The sequence below is a fragment of the Gymnoscopelus microlampas genome (genome assembly GCF_963454915.1).
Source record: "Gymnoscopelus microlampas genome assembly, chromosome: 9".
Classification (NCBI taxonomy): Eukaryota; Metazoa; Chordata; class Actinopteri; order Myctophiformes; family Myctophidae; genus Gymnoscopelus; species Gymnoscopelus microlampas.
The window spans coordinates 30,904,568-30,932,067 of record NC_139946.1 but is presented as its reverse complement, the minus strand read 5'-3'; the positions used below and the strand labels follow the sequence as shown (position 1 = coordinate 30,932,067).

At 42.7% G+C, this 27,500-nt stretch overlaps 1 protein-coding gene across 2 annotated transcripts in view; it reads left to right on the top strand.

The window, feature by feature from the left end:
* The window catches only part of adcy1a (adenylate cyclase 1a), a gene marked incomplete at both ends in the record, with an annotated part of 53,371 nt that extends 31,287 nt beyond the window's left edge, over positions 1 to 22,084 (top strand). Inside the window, 12 exons of one of the 2 annotated variants that reach the window (XM_084065861.1) lie at positions 1 to 128; positions 2,533 to 2,630; positions 3,520 to 3,604; positions 5,107 to 5,196; positions 6,190 to 6,473; positions 8,593 to 8,719; positions 10,336 to 10,452; positions 13,149 to 13,295; positions 14,442 to 14,540; positions 16,060 to 16,174; positions 19,537 to 19,661; positions 21,728 to 22,084. The exon at positions 1 to 128 is cut by the window's left edge and continues 67 nt beyond it. In XM_084065861.1, coding sequence (XP_083921987.1) covers positions 1 to 128; positions 2,533 to 2,630; positions 3,520 to 3,604; positions 5,107 to 5,196; positions 6,190 to 6,473; positions 8,593 to 8,719; positions 10,336 to 10,452; positions 13,149 to 13,295; positions 14,442 to 14,540; positions 16,060 to 16,174; positions 19,537 to 19,661; positions 21,728 to 22,084 — 1,772 coding nt within the window. The remainder of the gene's footprint in view (positions 129 to 2,532; positions 2,631 to 3,519; positions 3,605 to 5,106; positions 5,197 to 6,189; positions 6,474 to 8,592; positions 8,720 to 10,335; positions 10,453 to 13,148; positions 13,296 to 14,441; positions 14,541 to 16,059; positions 16,175 to 19,536; positions 19,662 to 21,727) is intronic. The other variant, XM_084065862.1, reaches the window with a different exon arrangement.
* Between the last annotated feature and the right edge of the window lie 5,416 nt (positions 22,085 to 27,500).

Sequence of the window (27,500 nt, the reverse complement as noted above, 5' to 3'; positions counted from 1 at the left end):
AGCTCCCGCCCGGGACCCGGGTCAACCGCTACATCGGCCGGCTCATCGAGGCCCGGCAGACGGAGTCTGGGACGTCGGACTTCAATGTTGTCACCCTGAACTACAGAAACAGAGACAGGGAGAGCACGGTGAGGACAGAGAAGGACACGCCTCTGCAAATATGCACACAAACACACAAGCATGCACGTGTGCACGCACGAAAATAGGAGGGGACCAAAATACCGACTCCTGGGGTACCACGGTCAGAGCCTTCTATTGGAGAGCTACGTCAATGAGGGGGCAGAAACAGCGCCGGTCACGTGGTTCATGTAAACTCGAAATAGTGATAAGCATTTCCGGTTCAGGGCTTTGTTACTATTCGCCAATAGAAGGCTATGTAGAAGACCTGGCCCGATGAAGTGAACGGAGGTGATGCAACTCTCCTTATGGCTCTGACCACTGTCAGTGAAGTATGTAGGGTTTAAGGGATTGAATTCTTCGTGACTCCATCCTCTGCTTTTTCTTCCTCTCGCTCTCTCTCTTGCATTACTCTTACATACACGTACAATACAGCCTCTAATTCTCTTTCTCTCCCCTTTTCCTCTCTCCCACGCCTGTTGTCTGTGATGTGTGTGTATGTGCGTGTGTGTGTGTGTGTGTGTGTGTGTGTGTATGCACGCGCGTGTGTGTGTGTGTGAGGAATCCACCCACCCTCTCAGGAGGGGGGTACAGCTAATGATTTGGGAGCGTCTGAGCTTGCACACGTGATATCTTTCTCCTGTGTGAGCGTGGGTGGGTAGAGATATAAAGAAGACACACAACTGCATGGGGATGGATTTTTGCATGTGCGCGCACGCGCGCGTGTGTGTGTGTGTGTGTGTGTGTGTGTGTGTGTTTAGGTGAGTACAAGTGCAATTCGTGTGTGTGTGTGCATGCCCCACACATTCAAATTGGCCTGGCTGAGCAGCATGTCAAACCAAACGCTCAGTACAAACTGAGTTAATTGTCACGTATTTAACTTCTTGCAGACGATTGATACTCGGGGGAAATTCACATTGTCACCAGTAACTAAGTATGATGATGAAGCGATTAGCTTGGCAACATGGAGAGAATGAGGTAGGCATTAGAAGGCAGACCGGACGTTCAAATTGGTCTCAGACGACTGACTCAGTGCCGCAGCGGCGGTGGGCACAAAATTATCTGCTCCATCGTTTTGTGTGACCTAGTCTGCCTTGGTGCTCAACATCTGGTCTTGGGACCAGACTGTGTATAGAGTCTACAGTCTACGCTGTAAAATCTTGAGTGTTTATTTATCTCTGAGAGTGTACAAATGGAACCAAATGGTTCCAGTTGTACAATCTTAAGAGTTATATTTTAGACCCCTGGTGGTCCCCGAACCTGATGTTAAGAAACATTAGACAAGTGCTAGAATGAAATTAATAGCCTAGGGCTTTGCGTTACGGACAAAATCAATATATATATATTTTACTAAATACCTTGATATCAATATTGTGACAATAATGTCGCATTAACATTTTGAAAGTATAAAATATTTGAGGAAAAGACAACACTTACAGTATATATAACAATGTTACTATTACAAACTACTATCCAGCCAGGTGATATCTAGTCTTATATCACGATATCCATATAATATCAATACATTGCTTGTCCCTAAAATAGCCTGGAATCCAGACTGATTCGCTCCGTTCGGCTGACTTTTTTTCCTCACTTGGCCTCTCAGTCTGGCCAGGGTCCTATTTGACTCGTATTTCCAAACGTCACCAATTATGTACAGTAGGCAAGGAAGTGACTCCAGTTTTACATTGGAAGCCACTGGAATTAGTGAATCTCCATCAGTGGGTTTTTGAACTGATCTGACAAGATAGCAGACGGATGGGGTCCCCCAGGGGTCTGCACTTGTCCCCGTCCTGTTTTCCCCCTACACCAAAATCTCTTTGCCAAACATAGCCGATCTACAAGACTGTAGATCTTCTATTTTTGTTGAGTGATCACCTATTATGACACGCCCAGTATAGGGACGCTTTAACCCATTAAAACCAAGAAAGCATCTGTTCAAAGCATCATTCGTGCTGCACTGCGAGCTTGTACATCTGCTATTTTAGATTTTCTTTTGAAAAACTACTGAGGCATTTGTAGATCTGGCCTCAGGTCTTAATGGGTTAACATTCAGGTTTGAGGGGCACACACAGTAAAATGGTCCTGGTAGTAATAATGTTGTACCCTCTCATAGTTCAAGTGAAGATTTCACTGGGCTGTGTTGTGGCACACATCTGTGTCACTGAGTTGTTAAAGCTTGATTTCTACTTGGTTGCGCATTTTCGTTGCGAGACACCAGCGAGCAAATATAAATCAGGGGTAACAGAAATGATCTTCATCATAGCTCACTGTCCGTCTCTCTCTCTCTCTCTCTCTCTCTCTCTCTCTCTCTCTCTCTCTCTCTCTCTCTCTCTCTGTCTCTCTCTCTCTGCTCCCTCCGTTCTCACTCTCTTTACATCTGTCTGTCTCTGGGTTCCTCTCTCTCTCTCTCAGTATCACCGGGCGGACGATGATCATTTCATCAGTGCAGTGGTTCTGTCTCTGATCCTCGCTACACTGTTTGGCCTTATCTATCTGCTAATGATCCCACAGTAAGTGCAAAGACACACGCACACGCATGCATGTGCACGCTCGCGCGCACACACACACACACACACACACACACACACACACACACACACACACACACACACACACACACACACACACACACACAGACACACACACACACACGTTTGTATTACTATACTTGTGAGGACATCAACATTTTAGGAAGCCGAGTCTAAAGCCGGAAAATAGCAGATCTACAAGCTCACAACGTGTCGCGCTGCGACACGTTGTGAGCTTGTAGATCGGATATTTTCCGGTGTTTGACATCGCCGCACAACTAAGTATAAAATAGGGGAAAATCTAACCCAAACCCCCTAAACCTAACCTCTAAAAGGTCTAATCCTGAACCTAACCCCAACCTGAATCTTTTTCTAATAGTAAACGTATCTCTAAAAATCTTTTTTCAACCTTAAAATAACAATTTATCTTGTGAGGACCAAGAAAATGGTCCTCACAACGTCTATTTCTCATATTCTACTATACTTGTGGGGACGTTTAGTCCTCACAAGTATAGTAACACACACACACACACACACACACACACACACACACACACACACACACACACACACACTCACACTCACACTCACACTCACACTCACACTCACACTCTCACACACACACACACACACACACGCACACGCACACACACACACACACACACACACACACACACACACACACACACACACACACACACACACACACACTCACAGGGTTTGTCCATTTGTGTAATGGAAGTTGGAACAGTGTTGGTAAGGTATTAAATGCAGTGAGACAATTAGAACAGAGGTTGTTTGCATCTTAGTTAATGTAAAGTTGGGAAAGTGTGCTCTCTCTCTCTCTCTCTCATCTGCCCTCCGTCCCCAGGGGAATGTTTGTGCTGCTGCTGCTGGTGCTGTGTGTGTGCTTCCATGTGGCCTGCATCATGTACCTGCACCTCACCAGGGTTCAGGTAGGACAGCCCCTACTCTCCTCTTCTCTATACTGTATACCAGTGGTTCTCAAAGTGGGGTCCGGGGACCCCCAGGGGTCCTTGGGGGGATACCAGGGGGTCCCCAGCAAAATGAGTTAATAAAGCGTCACAATCATTTTAACCCCTTTATCCATATTTTATACTTTGGCTATTCAAAAATAGCAGATATACAATACAATATAGTTGTAGATCTGCTATTTTTTTAAATCTTGAAAATGTGTGCAAATCCTTTTTTTTTAAAGGCGAACATTTTTAACACAAACCTTTGCTTCTGGGGGTCCCTGATACAACATATTTTCAGATGGGGGTCCGCGGCGGCCACATACATATCAATTTGGGGGTCCTTGGCACGAACAAGTTTGAGAACCACATGCTGCATACTGTTTGCTACAGTGCAAACGGTCATATTGTGTTGGCTTGTTGCATTCTCACTGCCAGCGATCAAGCGAGTAAGCGATGAAAAGTCATTAAAACACCTGTGTTTCAATCACTTTGCTTTTTGACCCCTTTTTGACCCTTTTTTTCTCCCCAATTTAAATCGCTCGCTCGCTCGCTTGGCAGTCAGGATGAGGATCAGGGGTCATTGCCATGCCGGCTTGCGGTGGACATTTTTGTCAATATGATATTTTTTCCATGGGCATACAAACAAGCGGACAATAATGTTACCAGAAACACACAAAGAGCCAAAGACATATTCTGAAGAAAACCTGGAGACTGACATTCAGCAATTGGGATCACTATGAGAAATCAAACATTTGCCAAGGACAAGTCTCGCCATATTGATGACCCCTGATGAGGATTTATTCTGCTTTTCCCCCTCTGCTAATGGAGTGCTTGTGTAAACGATCCGCCACAATATGCCTATATGCTCAAACCCCATTTTCTTTCCTTCATTTTTTTCGGGGTGGATTTGCAGGAGTCTAGCCGTAGGTCTGTGTGTCTGTGTGTCTGTCTCTGTTTCCAAATTTCTTATGCACAGTGCCAGTGGGCCACAGAAGATTTATTTTCACATAATGTTTGACATTTTTTATGGAAGTCAACAGGGCTGTGATTGGGCTGAAGGGGAGACCTTTGTTAATCCCGCGGGTGATATTCAGTTTTCAGCTTCACCCAGCTGATGGCTGGTCTGATGGGGGTTAGGGGTTAAGTGTCTTGCTTAGGGACACTTGAACACGGGCAGGGAGGCGCCAACTGAGGCGACTTTAGCTTCACCGTTCGCGTCTCGACACCCAATCAGCGTTGATGTTGTTCTTTAGGATGTGACCTTCTGATTAACCAGACAGCTTCTCTGGCCACTCCGCTACGCCCAGCCCTTTGCTTCCCTCTCCTGAACTAATGAAGCTTTGGGGATAGCTTTGAGGTAGATAAACAGGTGCTTCGATTACCTTCCTTGGATTCACACTCCGTGCCCCCTCCCCACACACACACACACACACACACACACACACCTGCCTCTACACTGTTGTTCTGTGCTCTTTCAGTGTCATCCAGGCTGTCTCAACATTCAGATCCGCACCGTACTCTGCGTCATCCTAGTCCTGCTTACCTACTCTGTTGCCCAGGCCTGTGTGGTAAGTGTGTACACAGTAGGTAAGGCAATTTAGTTTGTATAGCACATTTCAACTACAAGGCAATCCAAAGTGCTTTGCATAAAATGACACATGAAGATACCAAGACAGAGAATGCAAAAATCCTGAGGGTTACGAGTGTGTACAAAAGTAACCAAATGGACCCGAAAAGGATTCGTGTTCACACCGAACACGAAGATATTTTTTCGAGCTGCAATATTACATACAAAGTTAATGCGTGAGTTGGCGCAATTTTGCAATGAGCGGTGCGAACGAGGTGAACCAGGCAACGCGAGTCTCCTCTCCAGCTGGGAAATCCCAACTGAGGCGACGTTCCTGAAAACAATAAATTATGATTGCCGTGGGCGGGCTTATATGTCCAAGAAGGCCCTGCAGCCTGTTAAGGGACTGGTTGTGAATGTGCTACCTATTATATTAAGCCTAAGGGAATCATCATTGTCATGGCCTTTCCTACACTAGTAATGAGTGGGTAGCACTTACTGTAAAAGAGACGTTTTTTGTAACTCAGAGAGTGTAAATTAACACTGGTAAATGAACGCTGGAGGGGTCCCTGTGAACATCTGTTTTATTGCACAAAACAAGCTCCCGAATTGGTGTTTTAGTCACACTGCATTGTATTTAGTCCAGACGTGACATCTTACCGAGCGGGGAGCTCGGTAAGGAGAAAAGAGGCATCTTGATTTTGACAGCTTGATTGTAAACGACTGACATATTTTAGTCATGAAATACAACACGTAGTTGCTTGTTTTTTCTTATTTTCACACACCACAGCTAGATTAAAACGTTGTTATTAGAATCCGATTCAAGCGTCTAGAAAGATATTTTCTCGTCCAATGTGAACACAGCGTTAGGGTCCATTTACTTACATTTGCACACTCTCAGAATTCAAAATCATCTTTATTGTTACAAATGGATGAATGAACGACTGAGGGTCTCACTGTACGTACATATCTCCTGTTGTCATCCTTCTACCAGGTGGGCTGTGTACCTTGGACGAGAGGGGGGGTCGCCAACCCCGCCCGCTCGTCGGAGACGGTCGCCCTGGATACGGCCGCGGCAGGCGGTCCGGCCAATGGCACGGCGACGGAGTACCGGGCATGTGCCAACGTGGCGTACGCCCTCCTGTCCTGCGTGGCCGGGACCCTCACCATCGTACCTTACCTCCACGTCTCCTCGCTCCCCAAGATCCTCTTGCTCCTCTTCCTGTCCGTCAGCTACACGGTCGTCATGGAGACCAGTGGCTATCGCCAAGCGGTGGGGTGAGGGGACCCCGGATGTATTGTTTCACGTGCTAAATGTATGAAGTTGGCGCATGTGTGTGCGTATGTGTGTGTGTGTGTGTGTGTGTGTGTGTGTGTGTGTGTGTGTGTGTGTGCGTGCGTGCGTGCGAGCGAGCGTGCGTGCGTGCGTGAGTGCGAATAAAATGCCTGCTTTCTCCTTTGCGAAATGAGGACTGTCTGATTATGTTTGATATTTATGTTTGATAATATCTACATTTTTACAATTTAATTAAAAATGCACGTTAACCGCATTAACCCTGGCATACTTATTTTGGGGAAATGTTCCCAATTCATTTCATTAAATATATTAAGAGATTAAGATATTAATTACAAATCTACAGGCTCAGTGGTGTGTAAGAAAGGTCAGCAGCGCCTCGTCTGTTTAAGGAAGCTAGCCAAATTTCAGAGTCATTGATGATTTTGTTCTACAGGGCTTTCATACAGTCTGTTCCTTTGCTGTCATTTGTTGGTATGGAAACCTTAGCGTTAGACAGAAAAATGCCCTTAACGGGGTTGTGAGGGGGGTTAGCAAGTTTGTGGGGGTAGTATTCAGCTGTCAGAGTCATATGTATGACAAGCTGGTGCCCAAAGGAATAGTTCACCCCAAAAATTACTTATTTTCCATCAATTACACACCACATGAAGCCTTGAATTCATGGAGATTTTTTTTGTTTTTGTCGCATTCCTAAGCGAATAATTTGATGCCCGGCAGAGACTTAATGGAGACTCAATGGAGACTCTTTGAGCCTCCACCGGGCATCAAATTATGAGAAAGCTATTAGAGCGGACAGCTCTCATCACCTAAATCCTGAATACAGGTTCTTGCCTTCCGACCAACGGTTTTGAGGCCCCTGCAACTAGAAACAAATTGTCATTTATACCTACACCCAGTGGTGGAAACAAAGTAAATGTTTTTCCTAAGTAAAAGTATCAATACTATTGGAAATACTCTGGTAAAGCAAAAGTACCTCAAAATTGTACTTAAGTACAGTACTTGAGTAAATGTACTTAAAGGGATATTTCACTTTCAAAAAAACTTTGGGTCATTTTATCGTCTACTCAGGCTTTTGTGAGCCCCCCAGACGGTTTTTAAGTTGCTTGATTTAGTATTTAGATATTTGATAATCATTTTATCAGACACGCCCCCTTCCTATACAAACCCATTATAACTTCAAACTCCCGTCCTTGGTTCTGCTGACTCACCCTGCCCTCCTAATATGTGAGGGGGCCGTGTTTTTTCGATTACTTTTTTCATTTATTTTATTAATTCTTTTGATTGTATTTAATTTTTTTCATTTTCCAATTATTATTTTTTTTATAAATGAAAAAAGTTATCGAAAAAACACGCCCCCCTCGCGTATCTGGAGGGCAGGGTGAGTCACCAGAACCAAGGACGGGTGTTTTTGAGGAATCTAACATGTTCAAAATGTAGTTTGAAGTTATAATGGGTTTGTATAGGAAGGGGGCGTGTCTGATAAAATGAATATCAAATATCTAAATACTGAATCAAGCAACTTAAAAAGCCTGAAAAATGACCAAAAGTTTTTTTGAACGTGAAATATCCCTTTAAGTTACTTTACACCACTGCACTTCCATTTGTGCCATCAGTGATGGAAGCAGGAGGAGGAGGAGGAGGAGGCTGTTGTTCAGTTGTAGGGGACAGTAAACAGGCCCATCTCCATCTGGGAGGATGGTAATGATGAGCTGATGTGTTTTTCTGTTTCCTATGGTGCAATATGGTCGTGGTCTACAGTCCACAATTATGGAGGTGGGTGGGGGGTAGGGTGGTTGTTGTTGTTGGGGACGCTTATACTTATACTATTATTATTATTTGGATCTTGTGACCATGTCTATGTTCTTGTTTATGTATGTTTACTGTGTTCTCATTATCTGCTGTAGCATAAATTGCCCAGTTTGAGACATATTACTAAACTTGACCTTGACCTTGAGTAGTGTGTAAACCAGATGTTTTTTTTTCCCTCCAGAATATTTAGGTAAAAAGGAGTATATAGGGCTTGAGTGGTTATAGAAAATACCCCCCATGTTTGTTTTAACAAATCTAACCCTACATGTGTTTACTGTGATTTTTATTTTTCAGAGGAGGGTTCCTCCACACGCGAGGCTATGATCCTGTCTTAGCTGTCATATTATTCACTGTAGCCCTGGCTCTGCACTCCAGACAGCTGGACCTCAAACTACGGCTGGACTACCTCTGGGCCACTCAGGTGTCTATGTGTGTGTATGTGTGTGTGTGTGTGTGTGTGTGTGTGTGTGTGTGTGTGTGTGTGTGTGTGTGTGTGTGTGTGTGTGTGTGTGTGTGTGTGTGTGTGTGTGTGTGTGTGTGTGTGTGTGTGTGTGTGTGTGTGTGTGTGTGTGTGTATGTGTGTGCATGCGTGCGTGTGAGCAGTGGTGTAAAGTAACTAGGTACATTTACTCAAGTACTGCACTTAAGTACAATTTTGAGGTATTTGTACTTTACTTGAGTATTTCCAATTTCCAATACTTTTGCTTCTACTCCACTACATCTCAGAGGCAAATATTGTACTTTTACTCCACTACAATTATTTGGAAACTTTAGTTACTAGTTACTTTTCAGATGTACATTCAAATATTATAGTACTTTTACCTTTGGTACATTTTGATGCCAATACTTTTGCACTTTTACTCAAGTACATTTTTTATTCCGGACTTTTACTTGTAACGTACTTCTACATTGCAGTATTGGTGCTTTTACTTAAGTAAAGCAATTGAGTACTTTTTCCACCACTGCGTGTGAGCATGCATGCAGCATGCTTATGTGTCTGTCTATGTTTGTGCGTGTGTGTCTGTATACCGTAGCCTATATGTGTGCATATTTGCATTTGCACATGCATTATTTCAGCTCTTCATGTGTATTTATTTGTGCAAAATGTGTACATACGGCTTTCTATTTGTAGATACAGTGTATGCAGTGTGTGTGCCACGGTATATATAGTTCAGTGGGGGAAGGAGAAAAAAAAGGTTTTCAAACCTTTTAATTTGAAGGACACCATAACTCTCAGGGTTACAGACATGTTTGGACCCCCTCAAGGAACCCCGAGGGTCCCTGGTCCCCACTTTTGAGAACCTCAACTGATCTAGTTTCGTGTCCATTTAATCTGCAGTATTTGACAGTCTGGCTGTCATGTTTGTAAGTCATTACCACCCTCTAGTGATAAGAATGAGCAATTACACATGTCAGCAACCCAGCTCTGCAGCTATGAATTTAAGTGTTTCGTTTTTTGTTTTATATTCCTTCCTTCTTTTTTTTTTAACCCATTAAAACCGGGAAAGCATCTGTGTGATTTTCGATTTCGATCAAAAATAGCAGATATGCAAGCTCACAGCGCGTCACTTTGTGACTTCGAAGGCATTTGTATAGAATCGGCCTCAAGGTCTATCACAGGGGTCTTCAACGTTTTCAGGCCAAGGACCCCCTAGCTGAGAGAGAGATGAAGCAGGGACCCCCTCTATATAAAATTGTGTTTCAGATTAAACTTTTTTTTTTTACTTGGTCTGCTTTTTTTCCCCCTCTACACCTATACCTCTTTGCCAAAAATAGCCGATCTACAAGCTCACAACGCCTCGCGAGCTTGTAGATCTGCTATTTTTGGCTAAAGTTCTCCTCAGAATAGGGATGTTAGGGTTCAAGTGGTTATGGTAAAAAAAAAAATCATATCACACAAAGATTTGGCGGACCCCCTAGGGGTCCCGGACCCCCTGTTGAAGATCCCTGGTCTATCAGATTTCTATTTGTGTCACTTTGCAAGGCCCCACCTTATACCCTCTCCATCTTTGTGCTTTTGTGGTGACGGTTGTCCAGGCGGAGGAGGAGAGAGACGAGATGGAAAAGGTGAAGCTGGACAACAAGAGGATCCTGTTCAATCTTTTGCCCGCCCACGTAGCCCAGCACTTCCTCATGTCCAACCCCAGGAACATGGTGAGCTTCTGGAAGCTTTTGGTGGGAACTGGACTGATGGTCCCAAAAGGAAAGGACTTATAGGACTACTTAAACCCCTATATACAGTATGGTTGAGCGGAGACCCTCAGAGCTCTATTTCTGTTTTTCGCGTCACATGCTTGTAGATCTGCTATTTTCTGCGAAAATATTCAATGAAAATCGAAAACAGAAAATAGCAGATCTTCAAGCTGTTGTTTAAAAAATATTTGCGATGCGACACATTGTGAGCTTGTAGATCAAAATCAAATATGCTATTAGCTCATTTGTCTGGGGACCCCCTGGGACCACCTGTATTTTCTTTTGGGTAATGTAGACTGTCTGCCTGTTCTGATATGTTGGTGTATGAATTCAACGTTAGTCCTAGAACACCAGGCACCTGGTTGAATATAGGAAACTGTATAGCCTCATTTATTCCAGGTCACATACAGTAAAGATCCTCAGCTGAGTGTTAATCCAACTCTTGTCCCCAACATCAACCTCTGCACCATGGGCGACCGGGCCTTCTGCTATACAGCCCCATGTCTTTTAAAAAAAAAAAATATTCCTTGATTTTGTAACCATTTTTTCACCCGGTGCCAATATGCTAAGTGATCCTGGCCACTACACTCCCCCACCAGCCTAGGGAGGCCAGGGCCGAGCTCATGCCTCCTCCAATGCATGAGAGCCAACTGACCTTCTTGTCACCCGTTTTCTGAATTTTTCCTGGGCCTTTGTTTTTTGTCTTTGCCCTATTTTTATTTGACCCTTTAGTCTAGCCTAGTTGTGTCCCATGTAATTGTATGGTTACCTATGCTGTGTTTATGCCATGCTTTTAAACCCTGTAGCTGTCACAATGATGTTCTGGAGGTGTAGGACTCAAATGCAGAATGACAGATACAGGCTGAGCAGTGAATATTCAGGAGGTTTTATTAACCAAAACTCCACAGTGGGAAAACAACAGGAATCATGGACTTACACTAGAATACTAGGACTTAGTACTAGAATTAAGAAAGACTTGGAAAACACACTGGGGCAGAACTAACCACATCAAATACAACGACAAACGGACAAAGTACCAAACACACAGGGGCATAAATATAGACAAGGACTAACTAGACACAGGTGAACACAACAGACAATCAACATTGGGATAGGCGAGGGGCCTAAGGGGACACAGGTGGAAACACTGGCAATCACAGGACTGGTTAGACAAGACAGGTACAGATAACTAAGCAGACAGGAAACACAAGGAACAATACTACACAATAAAACACAGAACACCAAGGCAACAAACTACACAGAACTAAAAGACCAAAACAGAACAGGAATACAAAGTAAAAGTCCAAAAGTAATAAACACAGACAAAGTCCAAGGGCTGAGGAGCGGACCGTGACAGTAGCACTTTGAGATTCACAAGAATGTAAAGTGCGTTATGAATAAAAATGCATGATTATTATTATTAATATTAACTCAGGGAGGGTATACGGGTCCATATGGTTATAGCTGTACGCTCTCGGAATGAAAATAAATAGATAAATTAACACCGCCCCCGGCCGCAGGGCAAACTAACATCCTACTCTACTGTTTGAGGACAGTTGTTGGACCATGTGTTGTGGTGTTTAAGAGTGACAGCCCTAGTGTGTCTGTTCCCAAGGGATTGATGAACATTCCCTCCACTGATCTCTAGCTGTCCACCCCCCCATCCCCTCCCCCCCCCCCCCCCCCCCCCCCCCCCGCGCAGGAAGTGATGAAATCAGACATCCTCCAGGAAATTTGTATCCCCCTCATGAGGACAGGCTTGTTTTGTAAACATTGTGGGGGTGGCGGTGGGCAGGAAGCATGTTTCCGGCACATTGGTGACCCTCACAGCTAGACAGAGTACAGAATGGGCCCCCTCTGTGTCTCCTCTGGGCTAAAGGTCACCAACACACTCTGTATTCATATCGCAGCCCGGTGCTACTTTAGTGACTGGATTTCATAGACAGACATTTCTTCTTCGCTCTAACATAAAGGCCCTTTTCAAAAATCATTTTCACACTGGGGTGGCAACTTGCAACGACCCCCCCACCTCCCCACACACACACACACACACACACACACACACACACACACACACACACACACACACACACACACACACACACACACACACACACACACACACACACACACACACACACACACACACACACTGCCTTAGTCTATCTTTTATACATTATTCCCGCTAACATACACACAAGCTTACAAGCCAACAAGATTAATTTGACATTGCATAATAGTTCAGTATAGTTTAAATACGTACTGTCATATACTGTTTGTGAAATCTCATCCCAGCTGAAAGCAATAATGTGGCCATCTGCAATTCCTGACCTTTCCGACTTCATTCTCATTCATTCGTCAACATTAACACATGAACCCTATTCTGGGTTGAACATTGTGGTGATAACAGCTGATTTACAAGCTCACAAGGCATCACGTTGTAACACGTTGTGAGCTTGTAGATTGGCTATTTTTGATTAAGATATTACAGGTTAGTGCACAGGGGATAAAAGGAGGGTGCCTAGTATAGACCCCTGGGAGACTCTGGTCAACTAAGTGTATAGGGTTTAAGTGGGCAAATTTATGCTTTGTCTAACAACAAAAAAAGCCATACTTTCACCTGAACAAAGTGTTGACGTACTTGGCTCTTCTTCCAGGACCTGTACTACCAGTCGTACGCGCAAGTCGGAGTGCTTTTCGCCTCCATCGCCAACTTTAACGACTTCTACATCGAGCTGGACGGCAACAACATGGGGGTGGAGTGTCTGAGGCTGCTCAACGAGATCATCGCTGACTTTGATGAGGTGAATCAACCTTGAGACCGTTAGAGCTTGTAGATCTGCTATTTTCACTATTATGCGACGACACTGTTGTGCAACGATGTATAAAATGAGTATAAGCGGTTCATTGATTCGTTGATATGTAAAAAGTATATTGTCGCTGTGCGGGCTAGAAACCTCTTATCTCCACATTTGAACTTTTTGTGTTTTTCTACAGCATCACACAAAACAAAACAAAAGTAGCAGATCTGCAAAGCTCGAAATGCGGCGCGAAGGGACGCGTTTTGAGCGTGTAGATCTGCTACTTTTGCTATGTTTTTTATTTTAATCCTGAAAAGTAACAGTTCTGGACATACAGTATGAGATTTACACCCGACAAAGATGTACATTTCCATTATTCGATTAATCGAAAATGTCATACGGTGGTTCTGACTGTAAGGTTGAGAAGATATGTTGTCAATGTGATATGACAAGTAATGCACTATAGTCCTCATTACTGCCAAAGTTACTATGTTACATTCACTGTGACAGTGGCCAGACCACTGCCCCTTATTGAGATTAGTAGGAAACCGAAACAGGAGACACCTTAACCCATTAAGACCGGGAACGCATGTGTGTCATTTTAGATTTCTTTGACTATTCAAAAATAGCAGATATACAAGCTCATAGCGCGGCACCGAGTGCCGCCCTATGAGATTGTAAATCTGTTTGCTTAAAAAAAAAATATATATATTCAAAGATTTGCACAAATGTTCACAATTTTCCCAAAAATAGCCAAAGAAATCTTAAAATGACACAGACGTGTTTCCAGGCTTTGTGAATTAACCATGGAACTCATAACCAGAGATCCGGGACCCGACCACAGCACACAGATCGTTCATCATCACCAACATGAACATTTGATTAGTACAACTGATTAACATAATCTGTTCTAGTGAATCACTCTTACTTTGCTGCCTATTTTCCATTTTATTTTAAAGTTGAAAGTGACAATTAATTCACGGTTTGGAGACAAGCAGTTGGAAAGTTGTAAATCATCTCTCTTTGCGTGCAGTCATCGTTAATTGTATGTGATTAATTTGCTATTTTTTCTATTCCGGAGATGAACAAACAACTCCTGTCAATATGAATAATGTGAATTCCCTCCACTCTTCCTCCCTGGGTGTCTAGCTGATGAGTAAAGAGTGCTACACAGACATAGAGAAAATCAAGACCATTGGCAGTACATACATGGCCGCTGTAGGGCTGGTACCTACAACTGCATCCAAGGTACACTTAAGCAATAAGTGTTTACTGCAGTGTGTGTGTGTGTGTGTGTGTGTGTGTGTGTGTGTGTGTTTGTGTGTGTGTGTGTGTGTGTGCGTGCGTGCGTGCGTGCGTGCGTGCATGCGTGCGTGCGTGCGTGCGTGCGTGTGCGCGAGAGCGTGCGTTTGCTTGTATATATCGTTGCTGTCGGGCAGAAACCTTGTGTCCGTGCTGAAACTTTTTTTCCCGTAAATGAATGCCACACAATGTCACACTAAAGTAGCAAAAATAGCATGTGAGAACTTGTAGAGACGAAAGTGGTTGTTATGATTTTCTCGTATGATTAGGACTGGCATTTATCAGCTTTGACCAGTAAATACATTTGCTGATTCACTCTCATCTGTGTAAAGCACACACTGATACACTTTGATGCCACGGCCATCTCTGAACTTATATCAGATAGACTGACGCTGTTGTACAACGATACGAGACAAGAGATGCAGTCATGCAGCTGTTGTTTTCCTACTCATTCTGCTCTTCTGCATTTCTCACATCTTCTGGTGACATTGTGTAGTACTGTATATATTCTCATCGAGGGTCAGCTAAATCAAGTCTGTCTATGGGTTTAATCCGGGAAGTGTATCATTTTAGATTTTAGCTATAGCCCTTATTTTATACTTTGGCTATTCAAAAATAGCAGATATACAAGCTCATAGCGCTATGAGCTTGTATATCTGTTATTTTTGAAAGATTGTGAACGTTTTTGCAAATATTTCAATATGTATATTTTTAAAGCAAACATTTTTAACTCAAATCTTTGCTTCTTGGGGTCCCTGGAACAAAGTATTTTGAGATGGGAGCCTGCGACCAAATACATATCATTTTTGGGGTCCTTGACATGAAAAAGTTGGAGAACCACTGGTGTGTGCGTGTACGTGTCTGTATACATACGCATTTATGTATTTGCACGCCAGCTCGCGAGTGTCTTACCAACAGCATTTCAGAGAAGCATTGATATTTAGAATGCCGTCACATTTCAAACCCTGTGTGAGGGATTACCAGCCACTGTGGCGTCAGCATATTCCGCATTCATAAAAAGTTTGTTTAAATCCTGCAAGGCTGACAAACAAAAGAGTCCTTTCTGCGACTCGCAAACTTATGCAAACTTTATGCAAACGTTTGGCTTGTGCCAGAGTGCTGACTTTACTTTGGGGGAAAACCCTGGTATGTACAGCGCTGTTATGGCAGTCTTCTTCAGTGATTTCCATAATCACACACACCAGAAGGAAGGTTTGTGTCCTGCAAAGAGAGGACATTAATCTGGTCCTCACTGTGGGAATTAACGTTGTCAGTAGAAATCAGTGGGGAGGGGGCTCACAAGTATATTAATAATAAGTGTGTGTGTGTGTGTGTGTGTGTGTGTGTGTGTGTGTGTGTGTGTGTGTGTGTGTGTGTGTGTGTGTGTGTGTGTGTGTGTGTGTGTGTGTGTGTGTGTGTGTGTGTGTGTGCGTGTGTGTGCGTGCCTATAATTCCTGATTCCTAGGGTAAGAAGTCCATCACCTCACACTTGTGCACCGTGTCAGATTTTGCCGTTGAGATGTTTGATGTGCTGGATGCCATCAACTACCAGTCATACAACGACTTTGTCCTGAGAGTGGGTGAGTGAAATCACGCGCACGCACGCACGCACGCACGCACGCACGCACGCACGCACGCACGCACGCGCGCGCAGTGTCACACACATACAGTGACACACACACATACAGTGTCACACACAGTGTGTCACACACACACACACACACACACACACACACACACACACACACACACACACACACACACACACACACACACACACACACAGAATTGATCCACGACCCCCGACACACCGGACGTTAAGCGTGCTGTCCGTCAAGGCTCGGTGGTGAGGGTCAATTCGGCGAGGCCGTGTGTGTCGGGAAACGCATCACAGAAGAGCGGTCGTTCCTGAAGGAAGCTCGTCACGGCCAGACCTGAAGCCCTGGCGTCCATTGTGTTGGGTATCCTGTGGGGAGCCTGTGTTTAATCACAGCTCGGTCCTGATGTACACAATGCCATCCTGTCTGCACACTGCTGTACGAAGCGTGCAGTGCTGGAGGAAAGTACTTGTGTTCTGGACTTTAAGTAAATATAACAATGCCACGGTGCAAACCCACTTTTACGGGAACGCATCTCTGTCATCTTAGATGTCTTTGGCCATTCAAAAATAGCAGATATACAAACTCATAGTGCGGCACCGAGTGTCGCGCTCTGAGCTTGTAGATCTGCTATTTTGTTTTTAAATCGTGAAAATGTGTGCAAATCTTTGAATATATTATATATTTTAAAGCAAACTATTGTAAAATATTTTGTTCCATGGACCCCCAGAAGCAAAGATTTAAGTTACAAATGTTCGCTTTAACAAGTACGTATATATTCAAACTTTCACGATTTAAAAAGAATAGCAGATCTACAAGCTTGTGCCGTGCTATGAGCTTGTATATCTGCTATTTTTGAATAGCCAAAGTATAAGATAATGGTTAAAATGGTTAAAATCTAAATGACAGATGCTTTCCCGGTCTTAATGGGTTAAAGGTCGGGTCTATTAACCCATTAAGACTTGAGGCCGATTCTACAGATTCTAAATCAGTAGTTCTCACACTTTCGAGATTTTTCAAAAATGTTTCAAAAATGGCAGATGTACAATGAAGTGACGTGCTGCGAGCTTGTATATCTGCTATTTTTGAACAGCCAACGCAAAAATTGAAAATGACACAGATGTTTTCCCGGTTTTAATGGAATAATGCATCACAATCACATGTATAATGCATTATAATGCACACAAGTATTTTATGCCGTTTTTGAGCTCACCCCTGCTGGAAATTTGGGGTTATACGTCACAGATACGGACGTCATGGATGCCTGATGTTACAGGCTGGTCACATGAAGTCTGAGACCCACAAGCATAAGCCCTAAAAAAAAAGCCCATAAGAAAACACAGACGTCAGGGGGTAATTTCTAAATTACCACATAATACTAATCCTGTGCAAATAGGGCTTATGCCGCATAATCTTCTAGTTTCTTTTTTTTCTCTTTTTTTCCCTAGATTTTCTTAAAATAGCACTGTATGCATGTAAATAGATGAGTTGCAAGAAACATATTTTCACTGATTTAATATAGGCTCCACTTACCCAAATGCAGTTACTCATCTTACCTCATAGCCACAATCTGAACAAATAAATGGTACACGGCAGGTGCAAGACAGAGCAAATATCACAGCTGATCTCTAACCCTGTAACTAGCATAAACACTACCTGGTGTGCAATACCAACTTCCAATTATCCACTTCCCCTCAAACACAGCAAGAGCTCAATAAAATCACTTGACTTGGCAATAACACCATTTTGGCTGTAGTTCAATCAAAATGCTCACTTACTTCCCCGAGGGCCAAAGCCAGGTCAGAAGGTCAACATCAGTGGTGGAAAAAGTACTCTTTTTTTTTTTAAGTAAAAGTATCAATACTGCAATGCAGTAATACTCCGTTAAGTAAAAGTCCGTAATTCAAAGTTTACTTGAGTAAAAGTACAAAAGTATTGGTATCAAAATGTACTTAAAGTACCAAAAGTAGAAAGTATTCATTATGCAGAATGTCCCATTTCACAAGTTTTCAAATATATAAAATGTATAAAAATCTTTTGAAAATAGCAGATCTACAAGCTCACAATGCGTCGCATCGCGAGTTTCGTGATGCATTATGAGCTTGTAGATTGTCTATTTTTAAATGGCCGAAATGTACATAGGGTTGTAAATGTACTTAGTTACTTAGTTACATCACAGGGCCAGCAGCGCAGCACCACTGAGCCGGTTCGCCCTTATGCTGCCAACGCGCGCTCGAGGTTGAGTCCCGCCCCATCCATGACCACCTGTGCTACAGTCAAGACACCAGTGTGGCCAAAACAGACCTACGGCGTCCACCAGCACCACCACCACAAGTTATAACTAGCACAATCACTACCTGATGTGTGGTACTGCCTTACAATTATCTACTCTCTCTCACACACATAAAAAGCTCAATAAAATCACTTCACTTGGCAAAAACACAATGTTGGCTGTAGTTCATTCACTATATACACTATATGATGCCATCCATCATATGGCTTACTGTAAACCTATAATTTGGCTCATCTTACCCAGTGGCTCGACTTACCACGTACTCCTCTATGGCTATATAATCTTCACCTTGAATGACATGAGAGATCTCCATATTTATCCTCATAGGACTGAAGAGACCCATTGGGAAAAGTCAGTGGTTTATTGCACCAACCAGAGAGAGAGGTCGAATCAACTGTAGAACACTATATAGTAAAGCAATGAATGTGTGGGTTAGGGTTGTGGTGCATTCGTGGCTCATAATGTTTTCCCCTTTTTGGTTACTGTTACTGTTGTTTCTTGTTTACCTCAGTCACAGTGGTGATTCTGAATACTGTTCATATCTGTATAACTAGCTACACTTGTATTGACTTGCTATGTGATAATGGCTCATGCTTGTAGATAAACCGTGTCAAAGCAAACATTATGTTAGCTTAGATAGGGTCAGGTCATTTCTAGTTATTACCACAAGTAGTTAGTGAAAAGCAAACATTTCCTGACTGTTAGGCCGCCAAACCGGCTATAGCAATATATGAGCAATGCCATATTGACTTCCTCTCCCATGTCTTGTCTGGCCTACACAGTAACATCCCAAGTGTTCATTTAAAATTGAGTATTTGTATATGGGTCCATTTCTACACGTTAAATGATTTGACAGTGTATGAGGGTAAATTGTTTTATACACAGTGGTTCTCAACCTGTGGGTCAGGAGCCCCAGGGGGGTCCCCACATGATTTTCCAGCTATTTTCACAATATGTATCTGTGGAACCGAGTCAAACTAAATGTAATGCCTCAACTTCTACAATGGCCTGAAAATGTTGAGAACCTCTGCACTGTGTGTTGCTCCTGCAGGTATCAACGTTGGTCCAGTGGTGGCGGGGGTGATCGGAGCCAGGAGGCCTCAGTATGACATCTGGGGCAACACAGTGAACGTAGCCAGCAGGATGGACAGCACTGGAGTGCAGGGCAAGATACAGGTACGCTGACCTCGTTGCCCAGCAGTGTTAATTTCGTCGACTAAAACTATGACGAAAAATGTTCGGCGACTACCTTTTTTCAATGACGAAAAGTAAATAAAAACTAAGCTACGATGACTAAAACTAAGCCAAAGTATATTGACAAATAAAAACTAGACTAAAATGTTAGGGAGGGACTAGTGGAGAAGAGATCCAGTAGAACTAAAAGACAAGTCATTTTATGTTTGGTTGCGCTTGGGTGTTGCGACCCTGTTGTGAGCTTGTAGATCGCTTGTAGACTTTCAGCATGCAACCACGTGTAAAATCAGCCATTACAACGCCATCAAGGACCGCCAAAATACGTTTTAGTCGACTAAATCAACTGTAGATTTAGTCGACTATAATCTTATGATATTTAGTCGACTAAAACTAGACAAAAACTAAAACATTTCAGGTGACTCAAACACAAAGGTAAACTGACTGAAGGAGACTCGCTCACTGCATGGAGGTTAAGGAAAAACTCCTTAGACAAGACTTAAAGAAAAAACATTTTCTTTATTTTTAGATGCCCATAATGTGCTTGGTGCTCAGTGGATTAAAAAGCAAACGTTTCTGTCCTCCCAGGACCTTCGTCAGTGCTATAATGGTGGGACACAGACAAATACACTGCTTTTATAGGGTGCTTGATCACCTCAGCTCAGGTGCTGAGGATCACTACTCAAGGTCATTACCATGGTTACCGTAGGGCGTGGACAAATCAATTGCAGACAGAAAAACCAGGATTACACATTTGTGTTACATTTGAATCATGAAGTTCACTATATAAACAGTTTATGCATCCAGTCCAGTCATGTCAGCATTCTTTTGATACACATTTTTGAAAAACATTTGTTAAAACAGTAACATTAGTAACATTTAAGGATTTTTAAAATAAATTATACAAATTAGTACAAAATAAGATAAATGCAGGGTTCCTATAGGTAGCATTGGAGGGAAAGGTCTTCATTCATGCCACCCGGGTTAACAGATTGCAAGTGAAAAATCCATCTGGATTCAGTTTGTAAGAGTTTGGTGTCTAAATCACCACCTCTTCTGGACTTTTTAACTTGTTCTATCACTGTGAATGACAGATCTGCTACAGAGTGACCGGCTTCCATAAAGTGTCTGGCAATAGGAGATTTTACGTCCTTGCGTCTGATGGCACACATGTGTTCTATAATGCGTGTGCGGACTGGTCTGGATGTTTTGCCTACATACTGGAGATTACATTTACAGGAAATCATGTAGACTACATTGGAAGAACTACAGTTGACAAACTGTCTGATGGTGTATTGTTTGTTAGTGACTGCACTTTTAAATGTGTTTATTTTCTTGGAGTATTTACATGCTACACAGTGTAGACAAGGGTAGAAGCCGGTGACTCCATCAAGCCGCCAGTGTGTTGCTGGGGGGGTATGTAGCAGTCTGCTTTCACCATATAGTCCCTGATGCTTCGAGATCTATAGTGGGAGAAGAGAGGAGGGCCAGTGAACAGTTTGGCCCCTTCAGGATCAGCTGACAAAACATGTCAGTGTTTCTCTATAATACTACGTACATCGTTACTCAATGGATTGTTAGTGGTGATGCAGGCACATGAATGTTTCTTTTTGGTCTGCACAACCTGGTTCTGGTTGTTTAATTTAGTTAAGGCAGAGTCAAGCCACTTTTGAGGGTAACCTCTCTCAATAAAGTGTGCGTACATGATATCTCTTTCTTTCTCAAAATCTGTAGGTCTAATGCAAATTCGTTTTAGTCTGAGGAATTGAGAATATGGTAAGCCTTTTTTCAAAGCAGGGGGGTGTGCACTAGTGGCATGTAACACAGAAGTATGCTTTGTAACTAAAGTTGTCAAATAATCGTAGTGGTGTCAAAAGTTCCATATTTGCCTCTGACATGTAGTGGAGTAGAAGTATAACGTATCGAGTAATACTCAAGTAAAGTAAAAGTAGGCCTACCTCAAAATTGTACATTATAAGTACAGTAATTGAGTAAATGTATACTTTCCTACTTTCCACCACTGTCCATACGTTGGTATCACTCATTTCCAGGTGACGGAGGACGTGCACCGCATCATCAGTGACCACTACCACTTCGTGTGCCGTGGCCAGGTCAGTGTCAAAGGCAAAGGTCAAATGCTCACCTACTTCCTGGAGGGCCGGAGCCAGGTCAGGAAGCCGTCGTGGCAGAGCCAGCAACAACAGCAGCAGCCCAGGACCGCCGCCGAGCGCTGGCCGAGTCACTTTGCCAACCCCGCCAACGTGTGCACGAGGTTGAGCCCCGCCCACCCCGTGACCACCTACGCCACGGTCAGGACACCCAGCCCCGGCCTGGCCAAATCCACCGCCTCCACCAGCACCACCACCACCAGATACCTGCCCTCTACGGTGCCCACAGCAATGGTGTGATTGACACACACACACACACACACGCACACGCACACGCACACGCACACGCACACGCACACGCACACACACACACACACACACACACACACACACACACACACACACACTCATGCGCACACACACACACATACACGCATTTTACACTGTCTCCATGGTGACAGTGGAACCCTCAACGGTGAGAAAGTGAGAGCAGAGGTGTGTGTGTGTGTGGGGCGGGGGCGGGGGGTGTAACCCACAGAGGGATAGAAATAGCGGTGAGAAGAGACGATGAGAGATGGATACAAGAAGGGGAAGGGGGAGTAAAGAGGAATTGTTGCGCCGTTCTAATTGAACTGCGTCTGTGGAGTGTCGATTCACTCCAAGAGTGGCGGCCATTTTTATCGTAGTTGTGTGGGAGCACATGCAGATGAGACGGACCGATCAGCAAAACGACGGCGTCTTATAAACTGGTTGTACGACCACTATGGGAGACTGAGGATGACCTGGCCTCCTTCAACGCATTCCAGCCCCTGTTTGTTTTCACACCACAGGATGCCACTGAAATCAGCATTTGTATTTGCCATGATGATCTGTAACCAATCAATGACCAAGGATGTGTCCAGGATTTCAGGTTAGAACCCCCTCCAGGGCTGGGCAATATATCAATATTATATCGATATCGTGATATGAGACTAGACATCGTCTGGGAGTTTGGATGTAATATCGTGATGTGGCATAAGTGTTGTCTTTTGCTGGTTTTAACCACTTAAGCCCTGTTTTATGCTTTCAAAAATGTTCACAAATGTGGATGTTCAATTGCGAAAATAGACAAACCGCAAGTGCAGGCGCAAGCTTGTAGTTCTGCTACTTTTGAACATTTTTGACAAATTTGAAAAGCAATTGATATTATCGTCACCATATTGATATTGAGGTATTTGGTCAAAAATGTTCTCATCGCCCAGCCCTACCCCTCCCACCCTCCTCTACATATATCCACGACTACATTATAATGAAATATGACATGTCTGTGGAGAATACTCGATTGACCCCTCTCCTTAGTATGAAAACCAAACCAGTGCTGCTGCCTTAGCAGTGTTACATTGCCTTTTGGATCAACTTATTGATTTATCGCATATCGACACAAATTGGTGGACATGAATCCGTCGACTCCAATGAGTCATTGTGTCATTTGAATCTGACAGAGCAGAGTGCGTTAACCATATACTTATGTACTTATGGACGAATACTCGAATTGCAAATAAATGCTGTTTTTGCTATTTAAAAAAAGCATCAAAATTGTTTTAAATGTTTTGATTTTTTTTTTGATTTTTCAAAAATGTTGCCTAGATAATTGTATGCCCAAAACAGGGATGCCAGGTTGAAAGTGGTTAATTGTAAAAAGCAAGTTAGAAATACCAACTTGCCTTCACAACAGGACACTGCCTTCGATCAGCTTTCTCGGCGCCTGCCGTTTCGTGTCAACCCTCAAATAACTGCACGTCCAGGTGACACTCTTCTTGACTCCCTGAGCGCATGTCCGCCCAGGCCAGGCGCACTCAGTGTCTTTAAGTGCATGACGCCACAGCTGCATTTCTGTCGACGTGTTCTGTCACTGATGCTTGACTTCCAGACTCTTCCTTGATCCTAGTCAAAGTGTAGCAATAAAGCCTGAGTTATACTTAGTTGTGCATCGCACACCAAAAATATCCGATGTACAAGCTCACAACGCATCACGCTGCGACGTGTTGGGGGCGACAACTAAGAATACGTCAGGCTTAAAGGGGGTGTGAGTGATGTTTCTTTGTTAAAATAAGTGTTAAATAGCTCTGTATTCTGATAGTAATCATTGCTATAATGTGTAACAGGGGTCTCCCTGTTTCTCCAGCTCTTTAATAACCATAACATACATTTTCAGGTTGGGATACCAATTTTATCCAATCAGGAGAGAGAACCTCACAAAGACCATTTATCAGCTTTTAGTTTTATAGTGTTCCAGTTCCAATTTTGTCTGCTATTTTTTGTTTCCCCAGTTCCAATTCAGTTCACTTGTTTATCCTGTATCTGCATGAGTTCTCTCTCTTGATTGGATAAAATTAGTATCTCGACCACTTTACTATAAGAGCTGGAGAGACCCCTGTTACTGCAAGCAAAGCCAGCAATGATGATCGGAATATGTAGAGCTTTAAAAAAAAAGAAAGAGAAAACTTAACTTACACCACCTTTAAACCCAAGCCGCCCCTGCATGCAGTAGCCTGCTGAAGCCCATGTTTATGACATGATAGTTGTATGTAGCCTACAGTATATACTGTGTACTAGCCACACACTTATATCTATATCTCTGTGCAGCTGAAGCATGACTTACAACATTTATTTTGTGTGTTTGTGTGAGTGTGGTTCCCTCTTTATGACACATGTAAATGAAACCTTTTCTGCCTGCTTCTTTATCAAGAAATATTTTCTATGGTTGAAATATTCTGTTATATAACTTCTATTTTTATGAAACCCTTTATGGAAAGCTGCTTTGGTGAAAGGACGGGAGTACTATGCTGTTTATCGAGAAACGCCCAAACCTCCGTGTTGGATTTATTCATGTAAAATACAAATGTATTTTTATTTCATGGCAATCACACCATGTTTCTAACAGCCATTTCTCACCTGTAGCATTGTTTTTGGTTGCTAGCCATGCATGAAGTGGTTCAAACACTAACTGTCAACAAACTTACGGTCATTTCACATCAGGATTTTATTTCATTTTTTCCATTAGATTAATTCGCCCCAAAAATATATTTTTTATAACTTTTTTGTGTTTTGAGTACACAGAACACACATTTCACACAGTGATATTAAAAGCCCTTACATGCAGTGTTTTATCGGTCAATCAGTTTTAACGCATCCGGGGGGAAAACACAACTGGGTTCGATTGAAAAAGATTATGCACCTTTGCAGCCACTCATCAGACTGCAATTTCAGAGTAGGTTTGCAAGAGGTCATAGAGAAGCAGAGGTGGGTAGAATTGAGTTTATATACTATATATGGAGATATTTACTAAAGTAATTTTTTGAATAAATTGTACATATACGAGTTTTGAGCTTTTTTATTTTACTGGAGTATATTTGTGAAGAAAGAATGTTACTTTTACACCTTTACATTTGGGCCAAATTATAATGTAAAAGTAAAAGTAACATATTTGTACTTGAGTACAGTTTTTGGCTACTCTACCCACCTCTGTAGAGAACTGTGTGTTTGTTTTACATTTCAGTCCTCCATTTTCGTCAAGTGAAACTAATCGCACTCTGAGTGTAAGGGACGACTTTACCCATTTTCAACGTATCTTCGTATAATTGGTCCTAACTAATGCTCATAATGAAATGGTACAATTGTTCTCTACTCACTTTGTGTCATAGGAGGGCTGTGGACAGTTCAGAAACCCGCCTACCAGTGACATCATCATTAGGCAGTTTTTTTTTTCAAACACAATTCCAAACTTTGAATTTTTATTAACGCAAGAACAATGGCTTCTATTACAGCATGCTCACTTTCCAGGAATAGAAAGCATTCAGTTTATATTAGCTGCCTTGGATTCCCCCATCGATGATGTCACTGGTAGGGTTTCTGAACTGTCCACAGCCCTCCTCTGAGACACAGAGTGAGTAGACAGAAATGGTCTTATACTGAGCACTTTTTGAGTCGGACCAATTATATGAAGATGAGGTTGGAAATGGGTGAAGTCTTCCTTTAACTTCGGTCAATCTATTTCCTGTGCATGATTTAAATTGTATCGCCCCTATTGAATGTAAAGTGCTTTTTTGACCTGTGACTTCTCTATGAGCTTTGCGTGCTGGCCAGTGGGATTCCTTTTGTGGATGTTTTCAGGATAGATGGAAGCCTGTGCTGCAGGGATTCTTTGCCCCCCCTGAACCCCTTCCCCCAACAGTCCGGACAACAGGTAGCTGGTTTTTCAAACGTGCCAACCTATTTTCATGAACATATCAAACCTTAGTGTTTAGCTGTAACCCCGGCTGAAATGCATGGCTGCAGTCATCGTTGATTTTGTCGTATGACTGTCGGGCAGAAACCTCTGATCTCCATATTTTAACTTTTTGTGTTTTTTCGTAAATGAATTCCCTACTGGATCATATTACAGCGTCACACTAAAGTAGCAAAAGCAGCAGATATACAATTGAACTTGTAGATCTGCTACAGTTCTTTTGCTACTTTTGAATTTGAATCCTGAAAAGTAACTGTTTTGGATTTTGGACATATGAGCTTTCCACCCGACAGAGACGAAATAACTGATCTACAAGCTCACAATGCACTGCGAGCTTGTAGATCTGCTATATGCTATTTTTTGAAAATTCTGAAAACTTTGAAAAGTTTGGAAAACTTTTGACATGTTTTGCCTATAATGACAAATGCTTGTATTTTTATTGTTGAAGCTGTTGACATGCATACGAGTTTTGTAATTCAAATGATGGCAAATGTCGCTTTTGGAAAGTTTTATTTGAGTGTACAGTATTGAAATATGTTGAGGTGACTCTTAATAATGACTATTATGAAATCTATTGTAGCTTCTGGTCCGGATGCATATTTTCAGTTTCTAAGAGGTAAAATTGAGGATTTTTATACCCTTGCTGGTAATGGTGGACCGAAAAGGGGTTAAGTACAATATTTTTCCTGTGAATTAGATATTTTCATACTGTACAATACGGGTTTGAATTGTTACATGTAAGTATTACTAACTATTCCCGTACACCGTAAAATCCTTTTTTCAAAAATATATTAAAAATGATTACATCATTGTTGACTTTTGTTTTGTTGAAGATGCATTTATTGAGATATTTTATGTGAATGTCATTTTGTTTATTATCAAATGTAAATTTTATTAAGACACTATTTTCTACTAAGTGTTTACACCGCTATGACGCTGATGTACCACGATTACAAAATAAAAGCCAACAGAGACGTGTGTGTGTGTGTGTGTGTGTGTGTGTGTGTGTGTGTGTGTGTGTGTGTGTGTGTGTGTGTGTGTGTGTGTGTGTGTGTGTGTGTGTGTGTGTGTGTGTGTGTGTGTGTGTGTGTGTGCGTGCGTGCGTGTGCGTGCGTGTGTGCGTGCGCGCGTGCTCTCACAAGCACGCAAATGCTTGAACATATACAGTACAGTTCAGTACTTGCGCACACATACACACACATGGGTGCACACACAAAAACACACAAACAGACTGGTTGCGGGGGGAACGAAAGCAGGTCAAGTTAGTTCACGCAGAGAGGGTCAGCAAACTCGGCCATAAAGTTATGTAATGGTGCAGAATAACAAAGTAGCTAACGTAAGAGGCTTGTAACAACATTGGGTCAATTTCAGCCAGAGTCCAGCGTTGTTGTTCAAAGAGGGGTTCACAGGCTGACGTACACTGTGAACTAGAAAACTAGAACAGGAAGG